General features: G+C 47.1%; 2 protein-coding genes and 1 long non-coding RNA gene across 4 annotated transcripts in view; 1 reads left to right on the forward strand and 2 right to left on the reverse strand.

Annotated features, from left to right (window-relative positions):
* The window catches only part of TNFRSF1B (TNF receptor superfamily member 1B), a 34143-nt gene extending 33189 nt beyond the window's left edge, over positions 1-954 (reverse strand). The window contains exon 1 of the mRNA XM_088136675.1: positions 814-954. Within this exon, the coding sequence (XP_087992801.1) occupies positions 814-879 (66 nt within the window). The 5' untranslated portion in view covers positions 880-954. The remainder of the gene's footprint in view (positions 1-813) is intronic.
* A 7871-nt stretch (positions 955-8825) lies between these two features.
* On the forward strand, positions 8826-15795 carry LOC112542230 (kelch-like protein 24). Its single transcript, XM_088136679.1, has 4 exons — positions 8826-9116; positions 10313-10391; positions 13078-13305; positions 14089-15795. The coding sequence occupies exons 1-4, from the start codon at positions 9041-9043 to the stop codon at positions 15575-15577; spliced, it is 1872 nt and encodes a 623-aa protein (XP_087992805.1). The 5' UTR covers positions 8826-9040; the 3' UTR covers positions 15578-15795.
* Positions 10675-15107, reverse strand: LOC148216389 (uncharacterized). Of its 2 annotated transcripts, none has more exons than XR_015795463.1 (4): positions 14984-15107; positions 13494-13639; positions 13231-13394; positions 10675-11365 (listed from the first exon to the last, which is right to left on the reverse strand). It is a non-coding gene; the product is annotated as an uncharacterized LOC148216389 (long non-coding RNA). The 2 variants fall into 2 exon arrangements; XR_015795464.1 differs by having other exon boundaries at positions 14873-15006.
* Positions 15796-21407: the final 5612 nt, after the last annotated feature.

Here is a 21407-nt window from a genome sequence, read left to right on the forward strand (position 1 = left end):
TTCATAGGATTCCCTGATTCTAATATTGGGGGGGGGGGGGGCTTCCCCTCTATATTTGTTCCACACTGCGCTACATTTCATGCCTTCCCCTGGGATTGTCTTTCTTGCTTCAGCTCAGACCCCCAACATCTGGTTTCCGTCCAATCCGGGAATTGGAGCCCAGCTTATACATTGGGGTTTACTTCTGAGTAGGCACTCTGGTGGGGGAGGGGGGAATGGCTTCAGTGAAAGCCTGAGCCAAGGGAAGAGTGCAAACCCGGGCACCTTCGTCCATGTGAGTGGACTGAATCTCCAGGGCTCAACGTGACTCCCAGAAAACTGGGTCAGGACTGCACCCCCAATGGAGCCTACGCAAACAGATGAAGTTTACCTTTGACTAACAGAATGTGGGGAAATTCCTTAAGTTTCCCCTGACCCTTTAAAAGGAGAGGAAACCTAATTCTGAAAAAAATGTAGCCACCGGCCCTCACCACGCTGCCGTTGCCATCCCTAGTTCGGGGGGGGGGGGGGAGGGCCTCCGGGCGAAAAGAGGGGACGCCGTGCCGCGGGTTGGGAACGATGGGACTTGGGGCCAGGGTAGACCTAGCCTACGACTGGGTCTCCTATAAGGGGAAAGTCTTCCCGATCAAAGCCGCGCTGCCGGGACAACGTCCTGAAAGTCACCGAGTCTTTGGGGGGATGACGGCTCCCAAAGCCATCATCCCCCATCACCCCATCCCCGTCCCAACCGGCGGTTCCCCCAGGGGGCAGCGGCGAGGAGGGCAGCCCTCCGGGGCCGCGGGCGAAGGGCTGCCGGCGGGGGAGGCGGCTCACCTGTAGGCAGAGGAGCTGCAGCGCCGAGCACGCCAGCGCAGCGGAAAGGCCAAGGTGCGTCCTCATTCCGACCCGGGCTAAAAGCGAAAGTGGCAGCCGCCAGCCGGGCGCCCGGAGATGCCGAGGAGGGCGGAGGGACGGGGAAGAGGCCGGCCGGGGCGGGGCGGGCGGGGCGGGAGGGGCCGAGTCAGAGCGGACCCCCAGCAAGCCACCACGGCCTGGAAATTCCGCAGACGCGCACGCGCGCCCTATTTGCCCGTGGGATCCACGGGAGAAGGGGGGTCTGGCTTTGCTGTTTGCACAGCTGCATCTTCCCAGTTGCACCCGTTCCTGGACCGGGAGGCCCTTCAGACTTAGTCACCCCCTGCTTGTATTCCTGCAATGGGCTGTGCCCGGTCTGGGAAGCACTTTGGCATCGCTGGTGGGAATGCTGCCCAAACTCACACATGCACTTTTAAAAGCCTCTTTTTAACTTTTGGTCATTCTAGGTGGTGAGTAAAAGGCAAGACTTTCCATGATCCTTTCTCTTGCCCTGTTGCTGGGTTTTGAAGTAAAAAGAGATTGAAGAAAACACATTTTAAAAGGTATATATTTTCACTTATTTATCTCTTGCCCCCTCCCCATCCCTTTTTAAAACCAATGAATCTTTTCTGCAGGTGACAGGAGGTATCAGCTGCAAGGCACAAAGAAACTCTGAACAGAGAAGAAATTGTAAAGTACTGCAGGGTGAAAAAAATCCCTTAAATCAAACTCAAGCCCTGGCGATTCCACAGAGATCTGCATCCTGTTTTCTTGACAATATGGATATTCATATATTTATTATTTATATATCACATTTATATAGCCGCCCATCTCACACAAAGTGACTCTGGGCGGCAATATAGTTTATCATTGCCTTCTTGCTGGAAGGTTTTGACTTCCCCGTTTAACCTACAGCCTTGAGATCTCCTGGTGGTGCTCCATCCAAGTCTGGTCCAGGTTCAACTCAGTTTAGTTTTACGAGGTCAGTCAAAATCAGCTAGATTCCGCTAGGCACCCACTGTGGAAACTTTTAATGGTCCCCAAGTCTTTTTCAGCTGTTTCTGTTTTGCCTGTTTCTGAAGGAGAACAGGGCATTTAAATCTAATTTAAAGGTAGATAAAAAGTAGAGCATTAAAGCAGACCTTGACATTCATGCCATTGCATTCACGCTACTAAAGATGGTACTGAGCAAGGAATTTAAACTTGGCAGCCAAAATATTATTGGGCCAAGAGAAGCATGCTCAGACTCCATCTCTGGCTTCTTGGACTATCGGAACGGCTGGTTTTGTATTTCTGCTCCAAGACCGTTTTGATGATCTGTGTCCTTTTGTTATGGTGATGAGTCATCCTGACATTTTGGGTAAACGCACAGGAAGCGACGATGCCGAAGCAGCAACAGCTCAAAGAACCCAACAATTAACCTCATAAACGTTCACCGGATTTCACGCTTTCATCTGTCACAGGTCCCCCAAGTAGAAATGCTGAATGTTAAACGTTTTTGCCTTTTTTGTTAAGGCTACCCATGTAATCTCTGAAGGCCTCCAGTCTGTTTGCTTCATGCACTTTTATTAAACCCCACACCAAACCAGCTGTTAATTAACATAGTGCAGTGTGTCTGCTTTCACTGGGTTTGCTCACACACGCCATATTTTAACCATGGATGGTTTGTTGAATGCACTGGTTGAGGGCACGCAACATGTGAAGGCGTGAACTATAGCCCAGCCTCCCCCACTCCCTTCCGGAGGTTTTGGGACTACATCTCCAATGCTGAGCAGGAATGTTGGGGTGTGCAGAACCAACACAAAACCGGAGGGCACCGGGTTGGGCTGGGTTGCTATGGACAAATGTGGCGCTTCTGCCAAAGCATTTGACTTGGCATAAGGAGTGGTTCAGGTTGGGTTTCTCCTCCCCTGAAAGAGAATGAAGCCGCTCCGGCCTGGCTTCTTCTGAAAACCGGCCTGGGGTCTGAGCCTCATTTCTTCCACCTGCAATATGGGGGCAGGAACGCTGGCCTCCCCTTCCGCCAGCTGAGTGAAGTGTTGGCTGGTTTCACCCAGCAAGGAGCGAAGGCCACAAGAAGGGGTGGTTTGCAGCTCCATGCCTGGGGGCTGCCCAGCCTTTGCTGTGACCTTGGCCAATGCATTAAACCATATGATGGATTCTTATTGTGGTGCTGCACGTTTGGTAAGAATCCCTCTTGTCAACCCAGGTTGAGGGTGCTGTGGGAACCCAGCCCGAGTTTCCTGAACTGCTGAACCCAGTTCCAGTTTCCTGAGCTGCTGAGGAACATGTGAATACTCCTCTCACGCCATGACTTCCTGGAGGGGTATGTCCTTAAGATGAGTTCCTGATCTTCAGTCCTATTAATCTCCTACCTCCTGTTCTGGGCACGATCCACCTCCTTCGGTTTCGGTTCCATCAAGGGATTTCCTTGTGTTAATGGAGAACGGGTGGCAGGCAGCTCAACCTGTCTTAATTCACTGACCACAGACATTGTGGTAAGGGCGAGTCTAACCACTGAACCCTAGAAAGGCAAGGTTGTGCATCATTTAGTCTAACCTTTTTCCCAGTGCAGGGATCTCAGTCTAGTCTGTCAACATCCTTTCAAAACTGCAGGGCCCAGAACAGAATCATCTCAGAAGTACTGGTTTTGGCTGGCACAGAGCAAACCCTTGTGGGGTCAAAATGAGGAAGAGGTGCCAGATGACTGATTGCTTCATAAAGCAAGCATTTAAAAGTCATGCTGCAGGAGACGTGAACTACGATGCGTACATCTCCGCAAATACGCAAGGGTCCGATTCTGACCGTCCAGAGCAAGTAGGGAGGGGCGCAAAGCATACAAAATGCCAGCCAGCACCCGGGCGGCCAAACTGGATGCTGAAGGGTGGAAGGACGGACAAAGGTCGAGAGGAAAAGAATCAATTTCTCTGGGGTGGCAATTTAAGCCTGTAAAAGGAAAAGAAGGGAATAGGAACACGTGGAAGCTAAACTTCACTTCATGTCTGGGATCTGTACCTTTTCCCATCACGTGGAGGAAGAAAACATCAGAGAAACTGCAAAATGGATTAAAACTAGCAGTTTTAAGACTGGAAAAGGTGGGAGTGGAGTGGACATTTAAGAAAACCAAATTGGGGGGGTTGGTTTTGTCTGTTTCCAGGGAATCAAGCAGGGCGTTGTTCAAATTGCAGGGCCAAAGAGAAAAATCCAAGCCAAGCTTTCACACTGCAGTCAACATGATTTGTTTAATCATAGTTGGATGTCTAAGCCTCCATGTGCTGGGTTCACTAATGAGCAGTAAATCAATTTACAAGCCTTAGTGGCTGAGTTCATCCAACATATGAAGCCAAGTAGAAATGTTGTCTAACACACTGAGCCATAAAGGGTAGCTTAGCCTTGTGTTTTAGACTAATATCCAGGAAACCGTTTGTGATGTTTGATTTGAAAATACAGGAGAAAAGCAAATTATTAGATGGAAATGATTTTGCAAATGTTTGAATTCGCATTGTGCGCCAGCTGACACAAAGCCAGGCGCTTTGGGATTTTAAAGACTGAACCACTGTTTTACATCTTGGATTTGGTTAAAACTTGTTCTTTTGCTGTGGGTGGGCATTCATATGACTGTATGTTAATGACATTAGGTTTCTCTTGGCAATAGCCCAAAATTTGGAAGGCATCGAGAACTGTGGATTTTTCGAGAATGGGGGATGCTCAAAGGATTATTATACAATGCCAGTCCTGATTTGTAGCAATAGATGGTTGAAATGTGTTGTGTGTCACATCGAAATTGGGGTTTTTTCCCGACCGAGAGCGAAGATGACTTTTGAGTAGCATGCGCAATGTTTGTGGAGTTGTCCTGTTTATAATATTTATTTATTTACTTACTCACTCAATTTATATAACTACCCATCTCACTTTTACGTGACTTGCAAGATTGAGGTCAGCTCTTCAAGGTAGACCAGACTAGGAGACCAAAGTCATGCAGGATAATACAAATTTTATTATAAGGTTACAGACAATCCTCTACTTACGAACAGGTTATGTTCCAAGAGGCTGTCCATTTTGTTTGTAAGCCCAACCATGGCATGCCACATATGTATGCCCAGAAGGTTGTGGTGCGCCATATATGTACCATATGCACCATACACTTCCAGGCGTATGTACACATGCACACGGTAAACTTACAGGACCTTCATTGCTGGAGTTGTTGGAGATTTGTTCGTATCAGCTAAACTTCGTAACACAAAGTTCGTAAATAGAGGACTACCTGTATAGCAATAGACTCTTGCAAGTCCAAATGTGCCTCCCCCCTCCCTCCCTTCCTCTTTGTGAGAACTAGGGAGGGGCTTGTCTGAGATGCCTTCTCAGGTTACATTTCTGCCCCAGAGTCACATTTCTTTTATCTGACCATTGTCTTGGTAGGGGTTCTTCTGCCTGTCCCTCAAGGTCATTCCTTCTGTCTATTACACATACATTTAACATCCTGTGGGTACTTCTGCTTAGCTGTGCCCTGGAGACCTATTCTCTTCCCGCACCCAAGATTGCTTGGCATTCTGGGGCAATCTTGGCTGGGATTCCCCCCTTTTCTCCCTGGGATCAGCCCTGCCGCCCTTTCCAACACTTTCCTCCTGCTCTCTCTGAGCAACCAAATGAGGAAATGGTGCCCAAAACGGGGAAAAAAAGGGCTTTCTTGCACTCCGCCTGGGGCAATCCTCTTGCGCAACCAGGTCACTGGGGCTGAGAAGAAGTGGCTGGTCACATTCGCAGCACATCACGTCCTCCGACCCGCTTCCTTTCCTTCCAAGGGGCCTGAAAAATGAGGGCTGTAAGGAAAGTTCAAGCATTGGGCAGGCTCAGTCACCCATTGCTGGACCCACAGAAGGGGGATGGTCTTTGAATCTCCCTCTCGGGAGTGAGCCCCAGCTCTCCTCACCTGCCTTGCCTAATGTCAGTTATGCAACTGGCAGCAGCGTTTCCTGCCATTCTCAGTGGGAAACACACAAACAATTCAGAAGTCTCTCCACCCAGATTCAATACAGGCAAAACTGAAAGAAAAGGGGGAAATCTGCCAGGCGGCCTCGGCCTCTGAGGCAGCAATCTGGTTTCAGAAAACCAGTTCAGGTTCGTCCCCTGTGAGCGGCCAAGACAGAAGGGCTTCAGAGGAAAAACTTCAGCTGAAGTTTCAGCCTTTCTCTGAATCACAGAAACCGAGAATTGGAATACGCTCTTGAGGCCATCCAGCCCACCCAGAGTGTCCAAACTGAAACTTTCCAGGCAGATGGGTGCCTAGCCTCCGCCTGAACACGTCCAGCAAAGAGAGCCCACTGTCAGAACCTGCATCACCCAACTGTTGTTGCTTTCCATTATATTGTATTGGTTGGGAGTTGGGGTGATTTGTTTCTGCCACTTGTAACTAAGGAGAGGGGGGGTTGCTGTTAATGGTTGTAATGGGAGCTGGGAAGCAGCTTAACCATATATGGGCAATTTAGACTGGCTTGATTGCTGGCCAGGCAGCTGGGGCCCAAAGAACCAGGAAGGGGCTCGGGTAGGAGGGGGAGGAAGGAAAGAGGTCACCACCAGGTGGAGAAGAATCGAGATGCCAGGCAATAAGGGGAGGGGGGATAAATAGAGGGAAGTTTACCCAAGGCTTTAGTTTTAGCAATGTTCTGTTTACAAGCTACACGTACCACGTAATAAAGAAGTATTTTTCTGAACCAAGCCTGGTTGCGTGAGAATGCTTCAGAACTGGGAGTTGGACATTGTGGACTTGACACCCACGCTCTCTGGGTCAGCGTCTCCGCTGTCCAACTGCTCTGACTGACAGTCAGAATCTGCCTTCCTGTAACTTAGATCCGGAATGAGAGAACAGATCTTGAGTGTCTTCCGTGTGATGGTCTTTCACCCATTTGAAGGGTGCCATCATGTCCCCCCCACTCGTCTTTCCTCAGAGCAAAACCATCCAGCTCTGATAGTCCATAGTTCCTTTCTGCTCTCTTTTGACGTCGCTCCAATTTCTCTGAATCTTCCTAAGGGCACAGAGCCCTCAAAGTAGTCCAAAGCAGACCTTCATCTTTGGGGAGGTGCCTTCTTTTTGAAAGCGGGACTTCCCGCATCCTGAATAGATGGCCTGAGGAGGCCTCCTTCGAAGAACAGTATCTTCCTGGTCAGCTCTCACATCTGCAGGAACAAAGGGAGCTTCGAGGATCTCAAAGAGGAATCTGCTGGATTCTCCTTCCCAAGGAAATGTCCTCATTCTGTCCAATGGCAGAGCCGGTCTTGATATCTGACAGCAGTAACGGTCCTCTTTCTAATGTACAGCATATTCCAGAATTGTTTGCAGCCTAAAGTTTTCAACTGGTGATCGAGCCAATCCTTACACTTCCTTCTTCTCACCCCACTCCTTTCGGACATTTCCAGTCTCGCTGCCCCCACCTCCTTAAGACTCCAGCTGGGCCAGGCCTGCCCCCCATCCTTGTAGGCAGACAATCAGGGATGAACAAATCAGAGGACCCTATGCAAAGTGGACTATGACACCTGTCCCAGGTGGGCCAATGGGGCATCTGCTGATGCTCAGGCAGAGGAAGTCAATTTGGCTTCCCAGCGTTGGGGGAAGTGAGACCACAAGTCTGGACAAAGGTGGGAGTGAGAGAACAGGACAAGGTGCGTGGGTTGGCAGGAAATGGGGGGACACACCACTTTGCAGGTCCCATGGGAGGGGAGAGGAAGATTTCTGGCCAAGCCCTGAATGTACAGCTGTCTTTAAACTAGTGCTAGGCAAGGAAGTTCTTCTGCACTTCCCCCTGCTGGTTTGCCAAATTTTCTTAAGAGAAGGGAATCTTGGTGAAAACTGTCCAGGGTGCAGGGGGTGTTCTTGCACTCATGTGCTGCTGAGTGGCTGTGCAAGTGCACAATCTTTCATCGCACAATCTTTCTCCAGGAGTCTGCCGCTTTCCTGGCTCCCTACCTTTCACTTAAACCCCAAGGTAAGACCCCCAATGGTCCCCCTTCACGGAGGCCATTTCACGCTGGGAAAGGAGGGCAGAGAGGGAGGCTGCCGAGGGATGAAAGGTGGCTCATGGCAGACCATGCCAGTAGTAGCTGCTTTGGCTCCTTCCAGCCAGAAAGTTTCTCCCGCTGACACATTAAAAAAATCTTTTCAAAACAATTATCTTGAGAATGAGACACTGGAGGAAGAGGGTCATGTTAGCCTATGTTAACCAAAACATGTTAGCCAAAACATCAGGAGTCTCGTAGCATCTTTTCTGACTAATACATTTCATTCAAAACGTATGCAGCGCTCGCGAAAGTTTCTGCCTTTGAATAAAACTTGTCAGTTGGAAAAAAGTGCTACCAGACTCCTCCTGATTTCCTGAGAATAAGGTGGTACAATTATAACCACACGCTTGTTTTGGAAGGGAAGAAAACATTTGAAAACTTTAAACAAGTACTGATGGCTCTTTTCCTTTTTAGTGAGCTGTTCTAAAGAAAAGAGGGCAGGCAAGGCTTTTATTCAAATTATTACAAACTTTTTTTTTCTTTTTCTGTTGCCTTCCTACATTCAACTCAATTAATGCAAAAACATAAACGGGGCTAATGGGTGAGACTAAGAAATTGGTCCCTGCCAAATGGTGAGGAAAGGGACATGAAAATGGCCAACTGAATGCAGTGAAATCAAACACAACATGCACATAGCAGCAAAATATAATTAAAAACCTCATTTCACACATATTTTATATATGTGTGGTGACTGGCAGTGAATGAGATCTCAGGGCACTGGTGGGTGGGGAGCCAGATCGAAATCTGGGCCCCACCTGCAACAGGCACGAAAATGGGCGAGTCCCATCCATACAAAAAGGACAGAAAAAAATTGCCAATATTGCAATGTCTTTATGCAAAATACGGTGGGGAATTGCTCAGAGAAGAGAAAGTCACATCAGTGAAACAGAACTGCTTCTAAGCTCTCTAACTACAGAAATAGTTCACAAAATGGTCCACCTTTCTAAAGATAAATATTGGAAATTCTGAGAAGCCGTTAAGGTGACAATTCTAGATCTGGACTCTGTAATTCTGGTAATTCTAATTGGTCCTGTTACCGCCCCCCCCCCGCCCCGCTTTATGTTTCTGCATTAATTCCTCGCCCCTCTCAGTTTGCTCAGAGGAATGACGTGTAACACAGCTTCGCTTTCCAGGAACAGCTTGCAGGGCAAGGATGAATTCACCGTTGGACAGAGAGGAGGACCTTGCGGGGGAAGAACTCAGGCCTTTGGATCACTACATACGGGAAGGTTGGTCTCCTGTCTTCCTGAAAACAGGCTCTATCTAGAACAACACTAACCAGGTTTCGATGGAAAGCTGCACCCCAGGACAGCCTCCGATGTACTGCATCAACTAACCTAAGACATCAGATCTGCAGTGGGGCCTCCCAACCTCTTTGAGGGCTGAAAGGCTTTACCAGGATTGACCTTTTTAATAATACTTTAAAGGTGTGAACAGACTCTAAAGGAGTATGGAGATGGCCTTGAAGAAAATACAGGCAGTCCTCATTTAGCGACCACAATTGGGACTGGCCACGCCGTTGCTAAGTGAAGCGGTCACTAAGTGGGAAACTATGTGACCTCAAGTGTGCTTTCCTTTTCCCCACTCCCCTACCCTTGGGATGCTCCCCCCAGCAGTGTGGGATAATTAGCAAGAAGGGAATTAATGTTTGTATTTACATTTATTGGAGAGGAAGGGATTACAAGAGAGTAAGCAGGCACACAATAGGGAATACACATCAAAAGGAAATCACTGGTGCTGGCAGCCCCAAGCTTGCTACACAAACACACTGGTGTATTCCCCGCTGCTTACTCTCTTGTAATCCCTTCCTCTCCAATCTCTCTGTTCTGCGGGGGTGGAGGGGACAACAGGCCAGGCACAGACCATGCATACAGACACATGACTGAGAGATGCTGCGAAGGTCCTAATTGTGGGCAGTGGTCATAAAGTTATGTTTTCAGCACTGTTGTAACTTCAAACAGTCACTGAAGAAGGTGGTCAGTAAGCAAGGACTGCCTGTATGTGGTAAAATGTGAACTCAGCCCAGATAAATAGGAAAATGTGAAAAAATAACTCAAGATTGCCCCGCCTCGACTCTCTTTAGGGAAGAAAACAAAAACACAGGCTTTCAAGGTCATGTTGTTATACTCTAGGTCAACAGAGTTCTAGTGTGTCTTGTGGTATCTGCTTCCTAATCTGGCCTACCTCAAAGGGCTGACATGGGCAGGTGAGGCCTGTGGGAAGCCAATAATTCCTATGCTAATCCTTGCCCCTGCCCTCCCCATCTCCAAAAAACAGCCTGAAAGTTGCTTGGCATTGGATGGCATCTCTTGACATGATTCTGTGTGCCTGCTGAAAACTATACAGAGTTCTTGGTTGATAAGAGGTTGTGCTTTTCTGTATAAACATGGCAAGAAGTCTGAGTTATCTTTCTCTGGTTTTTCAGGGCTGAAACAGCTGTATCAGGAAGAGCTTCTGTGTGATACGACCATCGTGGCTGGAGGGGAGCGATTTCCCTGTCACAGGTATCATTCTATTGTGCACTCAGCTTTTCATAGAATCCTCGGGTTGGAAGGGACCTCGGAGGTCTTCTGGTCCAACCCCCTGCCCGAGGCAGGAGTCTGCATGCCATTTTGGACAAATGGTTGTCCAATCCTTTCTTGAAAACCTCCAGTGATGGAGCACCCACAACTCTGGGCGGCTAGCTGTTCCACTGCTTAATAGTTCTCACGGTCAGGAAATTCCTCCTGGTTTCCAGATTGGATCTCCCTCTGACGAGCTTCCATCCATTGCTTCTTGTCCTTTTATTGTTACAGAGATAAGGTTGTTGGAATTTACTGCATCCATCCGATTCTTTCCTTCCTTCTCCTTCCCTCCCTCCTCCTCCTCTCTGTCCCCCCATTTCCTTTCTTCCCTTTTTTTAATAAAAGGGAACCCAAGCAGACAATACAGTCAAGTGCTTTCTGGGAGTTGAATTTATGTGATTGTGGTGGAAACCACTATCTGAAAGGAACACCACGGTGATTTATAGTATTGTCCAAAACACAAATTTGCCCTTCTCTTGGGACAGTATTGAAAACATGACTGTCCAACAGGACTTTTCATAGGTTTCTCTTTCCATAAGCATATTTGCTTCCTTTCCATACTTTCAGTATTTCTTGGTTTGGAGTCGTTTTTTTTCTAGAACTTTACATTATTTTTATTCCTCGATGTTTACTGTGATGCTCAAGTGGTGATGCCAAAATGACGCAGGAGAGAGATTACCAAAATACGCAAAGTAAAAACAAAAACAAAAGTAACCACTGAAGAATAAAAATGAAGACTTCCAGAGGAAGAAATGGTGGACTGAAGATGGCTCCGTGAAAAGTGGAGCCTATGACCATGGTGAAGAATGAAGAGCTGGTGAGTAGACCGGTTCTTCGGAACCTCTCCAGACCAGGGGAGGATGGGAGATCACCCACTTGCGCTCTGAACAGCAGTCCCTGGCGGGTTTCAAGCACTGGAAAATGACAGAATAACCACCTTGCTTGCAACCGCATTCGGCACCTTTTAAAGGACACTAAATTCGCAAACTTCCTTTTCTAATCACGTTCAGAAATTGCTTGTTAACTACTTTTAAGCTAGTAGAGACCTTCAGATCAACAAATATGAAAACACCAGGGGAATTTGCCTTCAATTCTTAAGAAAAATTTTTTTTAGTCATAAGCTAAAAAATTTGAAATAAACAGCAAAAAGCTAATAAGACTTAGAAAGTTATAAACGGATTAAGGGTCCAGATAAATTTGGAATACGATTTTGGAATTAATTATAAAGAATCCTTCCCATGGGAAATAGATTTGTTTGGACTTTTGCAAGACAAAATAAAGATAAATAATTTTAAAAACTGGACACTAGAGGGAACTAAAGATTTTAGTTAAAGGAGAAAAATACATAAGCCTGATTAACAGCTAATTAACTGGGACTTATAAAATGATGCAAAATGTTATAACATCAAAAATACTGAAGGACACTTTTGAAAAATGGAATCAGAAGTTATGTGATGTTTGCTTGTATTGATAGATTATGTCCAAAAGATGTTATGGAAGAAATGTCAGATGAGGAACAAGTTTTATTCAACAAGACAGAAATGGCATTGAAAGTGGATCTACAAATGACAGGCTACGAGAATGACAGGGAAAAGGACATTCCACTGGACATACAAAAGAAACCCAGTTGATGTTTTAAAACTCAAAAAGGAAATATAAATAATAAGCCAAAAGAGTGACCTGGATAATTATTTTATATTGGATTTACAAGAGTCTTGTTAAAGCTTTGAAGAATCTTGCGAGAAGAAATGAAAAGAAATTAAATTCTACAACATTACTGGAATGGACTAAAGATTAAGACTGTTAGAAGTAAAACGAAAGAATATAAAGTTAGTTTATTTGGTCAAGGTTAAAATAAGATATGTTGTTATTTCTGGTAACTCTTAATAGACTTTCTGCTGACACTATGACTGAAAAGATGATGCTTTATGGATTTGTCTCTAGATAAGGGATGGGATATGGGATAAAGAGATAGTTGGCTGTAAACGAAGAGGGGGTGAAGAATTACAAAAATTGTTTATACTTTTGATGAAGGTTGGAATTCGCTTCTTTATATATTTCTTTTCTCTTTCTTTACTATATTTTTACTTTTCTTTCTTTTTTCTGTTTTTTTCTTCTCCTTTGCATCTTTCACTCTATTCTTTCTTTTAGTTTGTATTAGAGGTTACATATAGCATGTACAATGGTCTATTAACACTATTAACACCTCTAGATGGAAGCACGTGGCTGAAATTAATTGATTTTTATGTCCACAAAGCTACCCCAACCTTAACTCAAGGGAGGCTTCATTTTTTTATATCATACATTACAGTTTTCTAATATTTTGTAGTAACCTGTAGAATTTTTCCCTCACTGATAAGAACAAAAACTATCATCCCATGTCTGAGCAGAAAAACATCCAAAGAATTTAACACAGGAGCCTACAAGGTGATAGAGACCTGGATAACCCCCCAAACAACTGAACACTATCCACCACAGTAAGATCAGGCCAAAAATAGCAGAAGAAGAAATGGCAAATCCCTGAGAATGAGGTGGAAAAACAAAAGCCTCTTTGGCCAGAGGGGAAACTCTTGGAAACTTAGAGGGAAAACACAGCTCTTGCTTGCGTTGAATTTTCTCCGCCTAGGATGCTCCTGGCAGCTATCAACCCCTACTTCCGAGCCATGTTCTCCAACTCTTTCCGAGAGTCCCAGGATGGAGAGGTGCGTCTGCAGGACATGGATCCCTCCATCGTGCAAGCGGTGGTGCGCTATTACTACACGGAGGAGATAGTACTCACGCCTGAGATGGCCGAAGACCTCTTTGAAGCCGCCAGCCGCCTTCAGATTCTTCCTCTGCTGGAGAGCTGTTCCAGGTAAGCACCGCGCTGCGCGTTGCCTGCTGAATGTTGATGGCCGGGGACCCCAAATTCTCTTCCTGCTCAGGAGCGCTCTCTCCAGTTCTCTTAAACAATAGCGAGGAAAATATAAATAATCAAAAGCAAGGCCAAGGTGAAACAGTGACTCCCAGGATAATAAAAACTAGCTAGGTGGGGACATCAACCTTGTTCCTTTTTGCCTGCCGCTAGAGTCAAAGTCTCACGTCTGAAACGTTTTTGCCAGCCGTGGATGTGACCGATTGGTGCAATATTCTTGTGGGTATGGTGCAGATGCAGAGAGAGTGGTCAGCCACGGATGGATACCCTTAACCTATTTGGGAGGGAAAAAAGCACAAGACAGCTGAGAGAAGCCGATGTAATTGATTGGCGCATGAAACTCACTGACAGGCGAAAAAGAACAAGGGGCCCAGTGCCCACGGTCCTGCAGAAGGACGTATCTCGGCCTCCCTCAGGCTGAGCCTCATGGGAGCTGGTGTCCAGCAATACCTTGCACACCTTTGGGCTAAGGGCCGCCCTTGGCCTTTCAGTGGAAACCTGGCACCACACTCTGCCCTGGAAAAGGACAATTTGGGCACTCGCTCCAGCTCTGGGCAGCCACCGGTTGGTTGTGTGCCTCTGCCTTGGGAGAAGTGACTCGCTCATCCCCGTCCAAGCCTGGGGAAAAGGTCCAGGGGAGGCCGGGGGGCCGGCGCTCCCTTCCTCGGCAGGGCTGGGGGCGAGCCGTGGCCCCAGCCGCTGCGAGGGTCCCTGTCCCCGCAGGTTCCTCCTGGAGCGCCTCTGCCCGGAGAACTGCCTCAGCGTCTACCAGCTGGGCTACGCGCACAGCGACCCGGCCCTCTTCCAGGAGGCCAAGGGCCTGGTCCACGCGCACTTCAAGCGCCTCTCGCAGGAGGCGGCCAGCTTCCTGGAGCTGAGCCCCAGCACCCTGGCCAGCATCCTCTCCTCCGACAGCCTGCTGGTCTCCTCCGAGCTGGTGGTGTACCGGGCCGTGTGGCGCTGGGTGGCGGCCCAAAGCGCCGCCCGCCTGCCCTTCCTGGGGCAGCTGCTGGCCCACGTCCGCTTCCCGCTGCTGACGCCCGACGAGCTGCGCCAGGTGCAGGCCGAGCTGCTGCGCTCCCGGGAGCTGCGCCCGCGCTGGAAGCGCCTCAACCGGCAGGAGCGGCTGGCGCAGAGCCGCGGCCTGCGCCGGGGCATGTACGCCACCTGCATCGTCTGCGTGGACCTCTTCAACATGGAGGGCCCCGAGCTGAAGACCAAGGACTTCCAGGTGGGCTGCTTCGACCCGCAGGCCGAGACCTGGGAGCGGCTGCCGCTGCTCAAGTGCCTCTACTGCGCGCGCTGCGTGGCGGTGCGCGACCAGCTCTTCGTCACGGGCGGCGTCCACACCGACGACTCCTACTCGGACACGCTGCACGAGTACAGCCCGCTGCGCGGCCGCTGGAGCCAGCTGGCCTCCATGTCGGTGGCGCGCGCCTCGCACGGCTTCCTGGCCTGCGGGCCGCGGCTCTTCGCGCTGGGCGGCTGGCGCAAGTACGAGGAGTACCTGGACTCGGCCGAGAGCTTCGACCTGGCGCAGCAGCGCTGGGCGCCCATCGCGCGCATGCCGCTGGCGCTCAGCCACTTCGCCGCGGCCGCGCTGAAGGGCCGGCTCTACCTGGTGGGCGGCGTGACCGACTCGGTGGGCTCGTGGTACGCCTCGCGCAAGGTGCTCATCTACGAGGTGGGCGCCGACCTGTGGAGCCAGGTCTTCCTCAACAGCGAGTGCTACTGGGCGGGCGCCGTGGCCATGAACGAGGGCATCTACGTGGTGGGCGGCTACTTCCGCAGCCGCGCGCGGCACCGCCACGAGCGCTGGCCCGACGCGGGCAACCTGCACTGCACGCGCCGCTGCTTCTTCCTGGGCGCCGACGGGCGCGTGGACCGCGGCGTGGCCGTCCCGCGCCTGCCCGTCGAGCTGGCCGGCGCCGGCGTGGTGCGCTGGAAGCAGCGCATCTACGTGCTGGGCGGCGAGAACACCTACCTGTACAACAGCCGCGAGGGCGAGAGCGACGAGGCGTACTACAACACCGTCTACTACTGGGAGCCCGGCGCGCCCAAGTGGACGCGCTGCCAGGAGCGGCTGCCCTTCACCAGCTGGGGCCTGAGCGGCTTCGGCTGCGCCACCATGAAGCTGCCCAAGAAGCCGATCCTGGAGCTCTTCCGCAAGACCGCCGTGGCCCTCACGGCCGTCGACGCCCCGGGCCCCTAGCGCCGCCTGTACCGCTCAGAGGTCTAGAACAGAAAGAGTACTCGCTTGCCTACCCCGTGTCCGCATCTGATTGGGTCCGAGGGGCCCAGAGCGTTCTCGGCCCCTGACGCCTGCCTCTCTCTTTATTTTCCTGCTTCCACGTTGCTTGGAACCCTTTAAAGCACCTTTTGAAAAACGCTCAGCTAGTCTTTGGGGCAAGCCGCTGTCAACCAGGGGCAAGGATGGGGAGTTTTGGGGGGGTTTGGCAGAGGCCAAAGTGTGTGTGGGGGGGGTATCATCCGGGAAGGACTGTGCGGTCATTGGGCCCCAGAAAGGGAGCCCAAGGTTGCCCATGTATGTCAGCTTATTGCTGGAAAGAAGGGGAGGTGTTTTGCGCAGTCCTCAAATGGCCTGTTTTGGTGCAGGCGCACCAGACTCACCTGGAAATAAATACTTGGCAATACGTGATGCTAGTAACAGGCATATGTGAGGGAAGGAACAGAAGCCAGCTTTTTAGTTTGGTTCCTTTCATAAAAATAACAGTTCGTTAAATTGGTGTGCGGCCTGACTCACAGCAGCCCTTTGTGGTCCCCCCTCCCTTTTAATCTGCGTTGGGCCCTGTCTCACCCCCATCACTTCACATCGGCCGTCCCACCCGGTCAGGCAGAGAGGGCGTGTTGCAGAGCCCGTCAGCGAGAGAATGTTGGCTGGCGGGCCCAGGAGGAGAGCCTTCTCCACCGTAGCCCCCGCCCTTTGGAATATGCTCCCCCCAGAGGTGGGGCAGGCCCCTACCCTCCCAGCTCTCCAGAAAGGATGAAGGCCTGGCTGTGCCAACTTGTTTGGGGTGACAACAATCTTGCCCGATCCTGGGGGTGGCTGGCGCCTTGATGATGCTCCCTGAGTGACTGCCAATTATTCCTGGATCTATTTATTTTCTATTTATTAATAGTAGATTATAATTTTGTCATTTTAATTGATTTCAACTGTTTTGTAAACCGCCCAGAGGCGTGGGTGGTGGCAATTTTTTAAAGATAAAATAAATAAATTGTGCTCCTTTTGGCCTACCTAGAAATTTTCCAGAATTAATCACCACATTGAAACGCGTCCCATTTGCTTCTGTTTCCTTTGATCTGCCTTGGCCCCACTCTCTTCAGTGTTCATGATGAGCTTTTTAATAAAACTGCAGAAAATGGAGAAATCACAAGGTTTCCTTCTGATGGCTACACTTAAGATGAAATCCTCTTGGATTTAGGAGAATGTGTGTTTGAGGAAACATGCACAGGACTTAGCTGGAAAACTTGGCAGAAAGTGAGTAACCCCAGTGATCAAAGGGCTAGAATTTTCCCTGTAGGGAAAACTGGCAAAATTAGTTAGGAAAAATAAGGGAAGAGGTAGTGTAGTATAAGTGCTTGAAATTAATCAAGTCAAATAACTTATTGCGGCCCTACCGCCAGGAAATGCTTGAAATTAAAATTCATGAGGAGAAGGGGTGAGAATAATTTATCGTAATCTCGGATCGTCCCCAAAAAGAAACTAGCAACAGCACACCAAGCTTGTGCATATCCAGTCGCTTTATGGGTTAACCATGCTGTGATCCCACATTTGGCCTCTTCTGTTCCCCGGGGAGCTGATCTGCTACCAGAAATTGCCTATAATATTCCTCACAGCTGCCAGAGTCTTAGCTAGGAGAAATGTGGTAATCGCAATACAAAAGAGTTGAAAAGGGCCTTGGAAAAGGGCCTAGTCTAATCCCCCGGCCTGTGTAGGAATCCACAACCTTTCTGTAAAATAAGCAGCAGATATCGTATTGGCAAAGGAATACAGCCCTTGTTTCATTACTATATGTTTCTCCTAGTTCAGCAGAAAGGAGAGCAGACCTTTAAGAGAAAATAGCTTTAAAGTCCTGGCCCAGGTCCTTATAGGTAGTCCTTGACTTACGACTACAATTGGGACCGGAATGTCCATCACTAAATGATGCAGTTGTTAAATGAGTCACGTCCAATTTTATGACCTTTTTTGCCACGGTTGTGAAGGAAATCACAGTTATTAAGCAAATCCAGCTTCCTCCCTTGTTGGAAGCCCCATGGGAAGATCGCAAATGGCGATCACGTGATCCTGGGACACTGCAATCGTAAATACATGCTGGTTCCCAAGCGCTCGAAATTGGATCTGCGACAGTTGTAAGTGTGAGGACCGGTTGTAAGTCACTTTTTTCAGGGCCGTTGTAAGTTCAGTTATTAAAAGAATAAGTCAAGGACTACCTGTATTTTAATTGTATGATGCTCTTTACCACTGTAAAACAGCTGAAATCAACTCAGTCTTTATTACCACATGTAAAACTGCTTAGGAAACTCTTCACAGTATTGCTAAATATTTCCTGGAAATTTAGATTGCAGTCTGTCTCATAGTTTCCATCCGTACAGATACAATAGGTGGGAGCCAGAAACTTTTGCTCTTTTTCATTTTCAAAGCTGAAAACAGGCCAAGAGAACAAACTCAAGAATGGCCAATACATTTCTCAGGATAGTTTTGGTAATTGATGACAGAATTCAAGGAGGTCCTTCAACAAAAAGTCCTCCAGATAATGGGGTGAAGTTTTTCTTTAAGTGTCCTTCCATTAGTCAGCTGTACCCTTTTGGTCCTTTGGACATGAGAGAGGAAGATTCTTCATAGAAATGCCGGCTGTGACACGTAACCAACCTGAGTTGCGCAAAAAAGCACCTTCCTGCAGTTTGGAGGAGTGGTAGAATTTTGCAGCTCTGGGATGCCCTGATGCAGACAGCCGAGATGGCAGGAAAAGGATTTTGACTACATCGAAAGGTGAGACGGTGGTTCTCCCAGACTCTCCTGTGGTCACAGAATTCTGGGAGTTGTAGTTCCAAAACATCTGGAGAAGAGTGACCTGCTCAAAGAGGTTTGCAGAGGGCATGCTGTGTTCTTTATAGACATGGAGGTGCAGAAAGGTCCAGAAACATGGTTGTCTTCACACAACAAGCAGACAATTAGTTTCATGAGGTTTTTTTTTATAGCTTAGTGCATTACCTGAACTCAGCCAATTTCTTTTTCCTTTTTTTTTTTGACATTTAAATCTTTTATTGGTGAAATATAACAACCAGAAGATAGGATGTACAACCGAAAATGTCAAAGTGCTAATATAATCCGAAAATATGCAAAATAGTAATGAATTGAGTGACGTTTGAAGAAACTATAGATATATCCATAAATACAGAACCAGCTGCATCCTTTAACATATTAAATCTAGCCATTTAGACCATCTATTGCTCCATCTTCTCAGTTTTAAAGCAATATATTATTTCAATACAATGATATTTATATAATGGAATTAGATTCTTAATATTCTATTATTTAGATGTGACCCAGCCAATTTCTTAGTTTGCGATTCAACATTGAACTTGGAAAGTGGGTTAATTGAGTCAGCAAGGGTGTAGTGGGAACACTGCCAGATTGTCCTACCACAGGAGGTTGGTCTTTTCCCCTTCTGGGCAAGTGTTTAACAAAATTCCCACTCTGCTGGATAGCTCTTGTTTGCAAACTGCAATTCTATTGAATGGGGCCTTCTCCAGCCTGCCCATTATCAACTCCCTGTGCATCGCAATCCAGTAATATTCCAACAGAAACACTGTTATAGTTTGGATGTAGACATTGTGCTGAGTCTCAATGTGATTTGCTTGGTTTTGGCATAGCAATTTATATGAGCCCAAGCCATTATTCATGGCTTATGTGTAAACTAAGTCATGATAGCTGTAATGGTATGTGGGAAAGACCTTGGGAGACAGGGCCAAGAGATGCTGCCAAGGGACTGGTCAGATAAGAGACAGCTTAGCCCGTAGCTAGATAGCGGGTGGGGCAAGAGGCTCAGAAGGGACCCTCCCTAGTTTCTCGGGCTGTAAGGGAGATGCGGGGGGAGAATTGGACTTTCAGACTTGCAAGATTCTGTTAGTGTAGTTTTACAATAAAGTAGAATTAGCTCATCTGGTCATGTTTCCTCTTTGGTCTACCAGGTAAGGCTGACACCTAGGGAAAGGTCAGATAAGAGGGAGCCTGGCCCGCAGCTGGATAATGGGTGGGGCAAGAGGCTCAGAAGGTGCCCTCCCTAGTTTCTCGGGCTATAAAGGAGACGGTGGGAGAACTGTATTTTCAGGCTTGCGAGATTGTCAGTTAGCTTTACAATAAAGTAGAATTACCTCGTCTGGTCATGATTCTTATCTGGTTGACCCCAAGAGGCTGATAATAACCTAATAATCAAAATATGGTTAAAACAAATCATGGCGTTAGTGTTAATACATAAACCCGGCTTACCTAGCTTATGACAGTTTGGCTTTTCTTGGGGAATGTATTTATTTATTTAAATATTTTAGTACAACTACGAAAACCCCAAAACCTGTGAATTCAAATAAAACAAGATATTAAATGCATACAAAGGAAAAAGCTAAATCGACTTCAGCGATACAAATTCAACAATATTTGCATCTGTATATGCTGCAACTCCGTTTTTAAGCAGTGAGCAGGGAGACGAATTGCCCGATCTCCTTATGCTGACGAAAATCCAATTCAAAGGATGAGTCTTGTCAGGTGTCATCAAGCCATCCTTGGTATCGGGCGCACAAATGTCTTTCTAGGCACACAAGATGATCTTTCTGACAACAGCTCAAGCACCGGAAATCCATAGTTCTTCATCAATTCCAATTCCCCATCTTTGGAAGCTAACATAACAACATGCACCTTTGAATTTTAACTTCCTTCCAAGAATCTGGTTCCCTTTAATAAGAATGTTTAATCAATAGGAAACTACAAGGGGCATGACCCAAGCAAATTTATTAAAGTACGTTCCAATTTACTACATCTCCAATGTAATAAGGCTGCCCACCAACATCTTCAAACGTTCGTTGAGATGTCCTTCAGACCCGAAAAAGAATTTTTAATTAATAAACCTTGTTATAAGATCATTAGAAATATGTTAATGCTTTTCAAAACCTGAAACCATTGATGTTGTAATTCTCTATTTGGATAACATTCATATTTTTATATTTAATATTTTAATTAATTTATTTTATTGAAGTCATATTTTAAAATTGTTGAAAAATCTGAATGGTTGATTTAGCCACTAAAACCTTTCTCTAATATATTTAGAACCAATGGGGGTTTCCCAGGTATCTGGTTCTTCTGGTCCAAAGAACAATGTTTGGGGCAAATTATATTACTTTTGTAATGTTTAAAATGTTTTAATAGTATAATTAGCTGATTAAGGGTAACTATGCCACTTTCAACTTGTACTTTAAAAAACACCTTTTAAAAACATTCCAGTTTATGATGAGAAGAGGATCAGATTTTAATTTCTTACCTTGTTTGTCCAAATATATATGATTATTTTCATATCTGGAACCAGGTTTTCAAGGATGACAAATCAAATTAAAGGCTCTTGGGCCTTTAAGTAATACATAATCAATATTGTTCCTGTTCCAGTACAGTAAAGTGCCTGATGGTCTAACTGAAAATCAGGAAGATTAACCTCCCTTTTTTATATGAAAACTTTGACCATTCCGTAAAATAGTAATAATTACCAATAATAACAACATCGACATCCTTCTTAGAACATATATGGATCCCGAGGTAATACTTATTTTCACAACATTTATTCTTCCCCATAATCTCATAGGTATTTTCAACCATCCACTGATGTCATCATCAATTTGAGTTATACAGTTTGAAATGTTCAGATCTATCAAGAAGGAAGATAGGAACAAGATAATTTTCCTAGGAATAATTATCCTCAAACATTTAATAGAATCTGAACAAAAGACAAAACCCATTTTTACATCTTTCCTTAGAA

This window comes from Python bivittatus, unplaced genomic scaffold (assembly GCF_059951505.1).
Source record: "Python bivittatus isolate LINGU-HERP-01145 unplaced genomic scaffold, Pbiv_v1 ctg000090_np1212, whole genome shotgun sequence".
NCBI lineage: Eukaryota > Metazoa > Chordata > Lepidosauria > Squamata > Pythonidae > Python > Python bivittatus.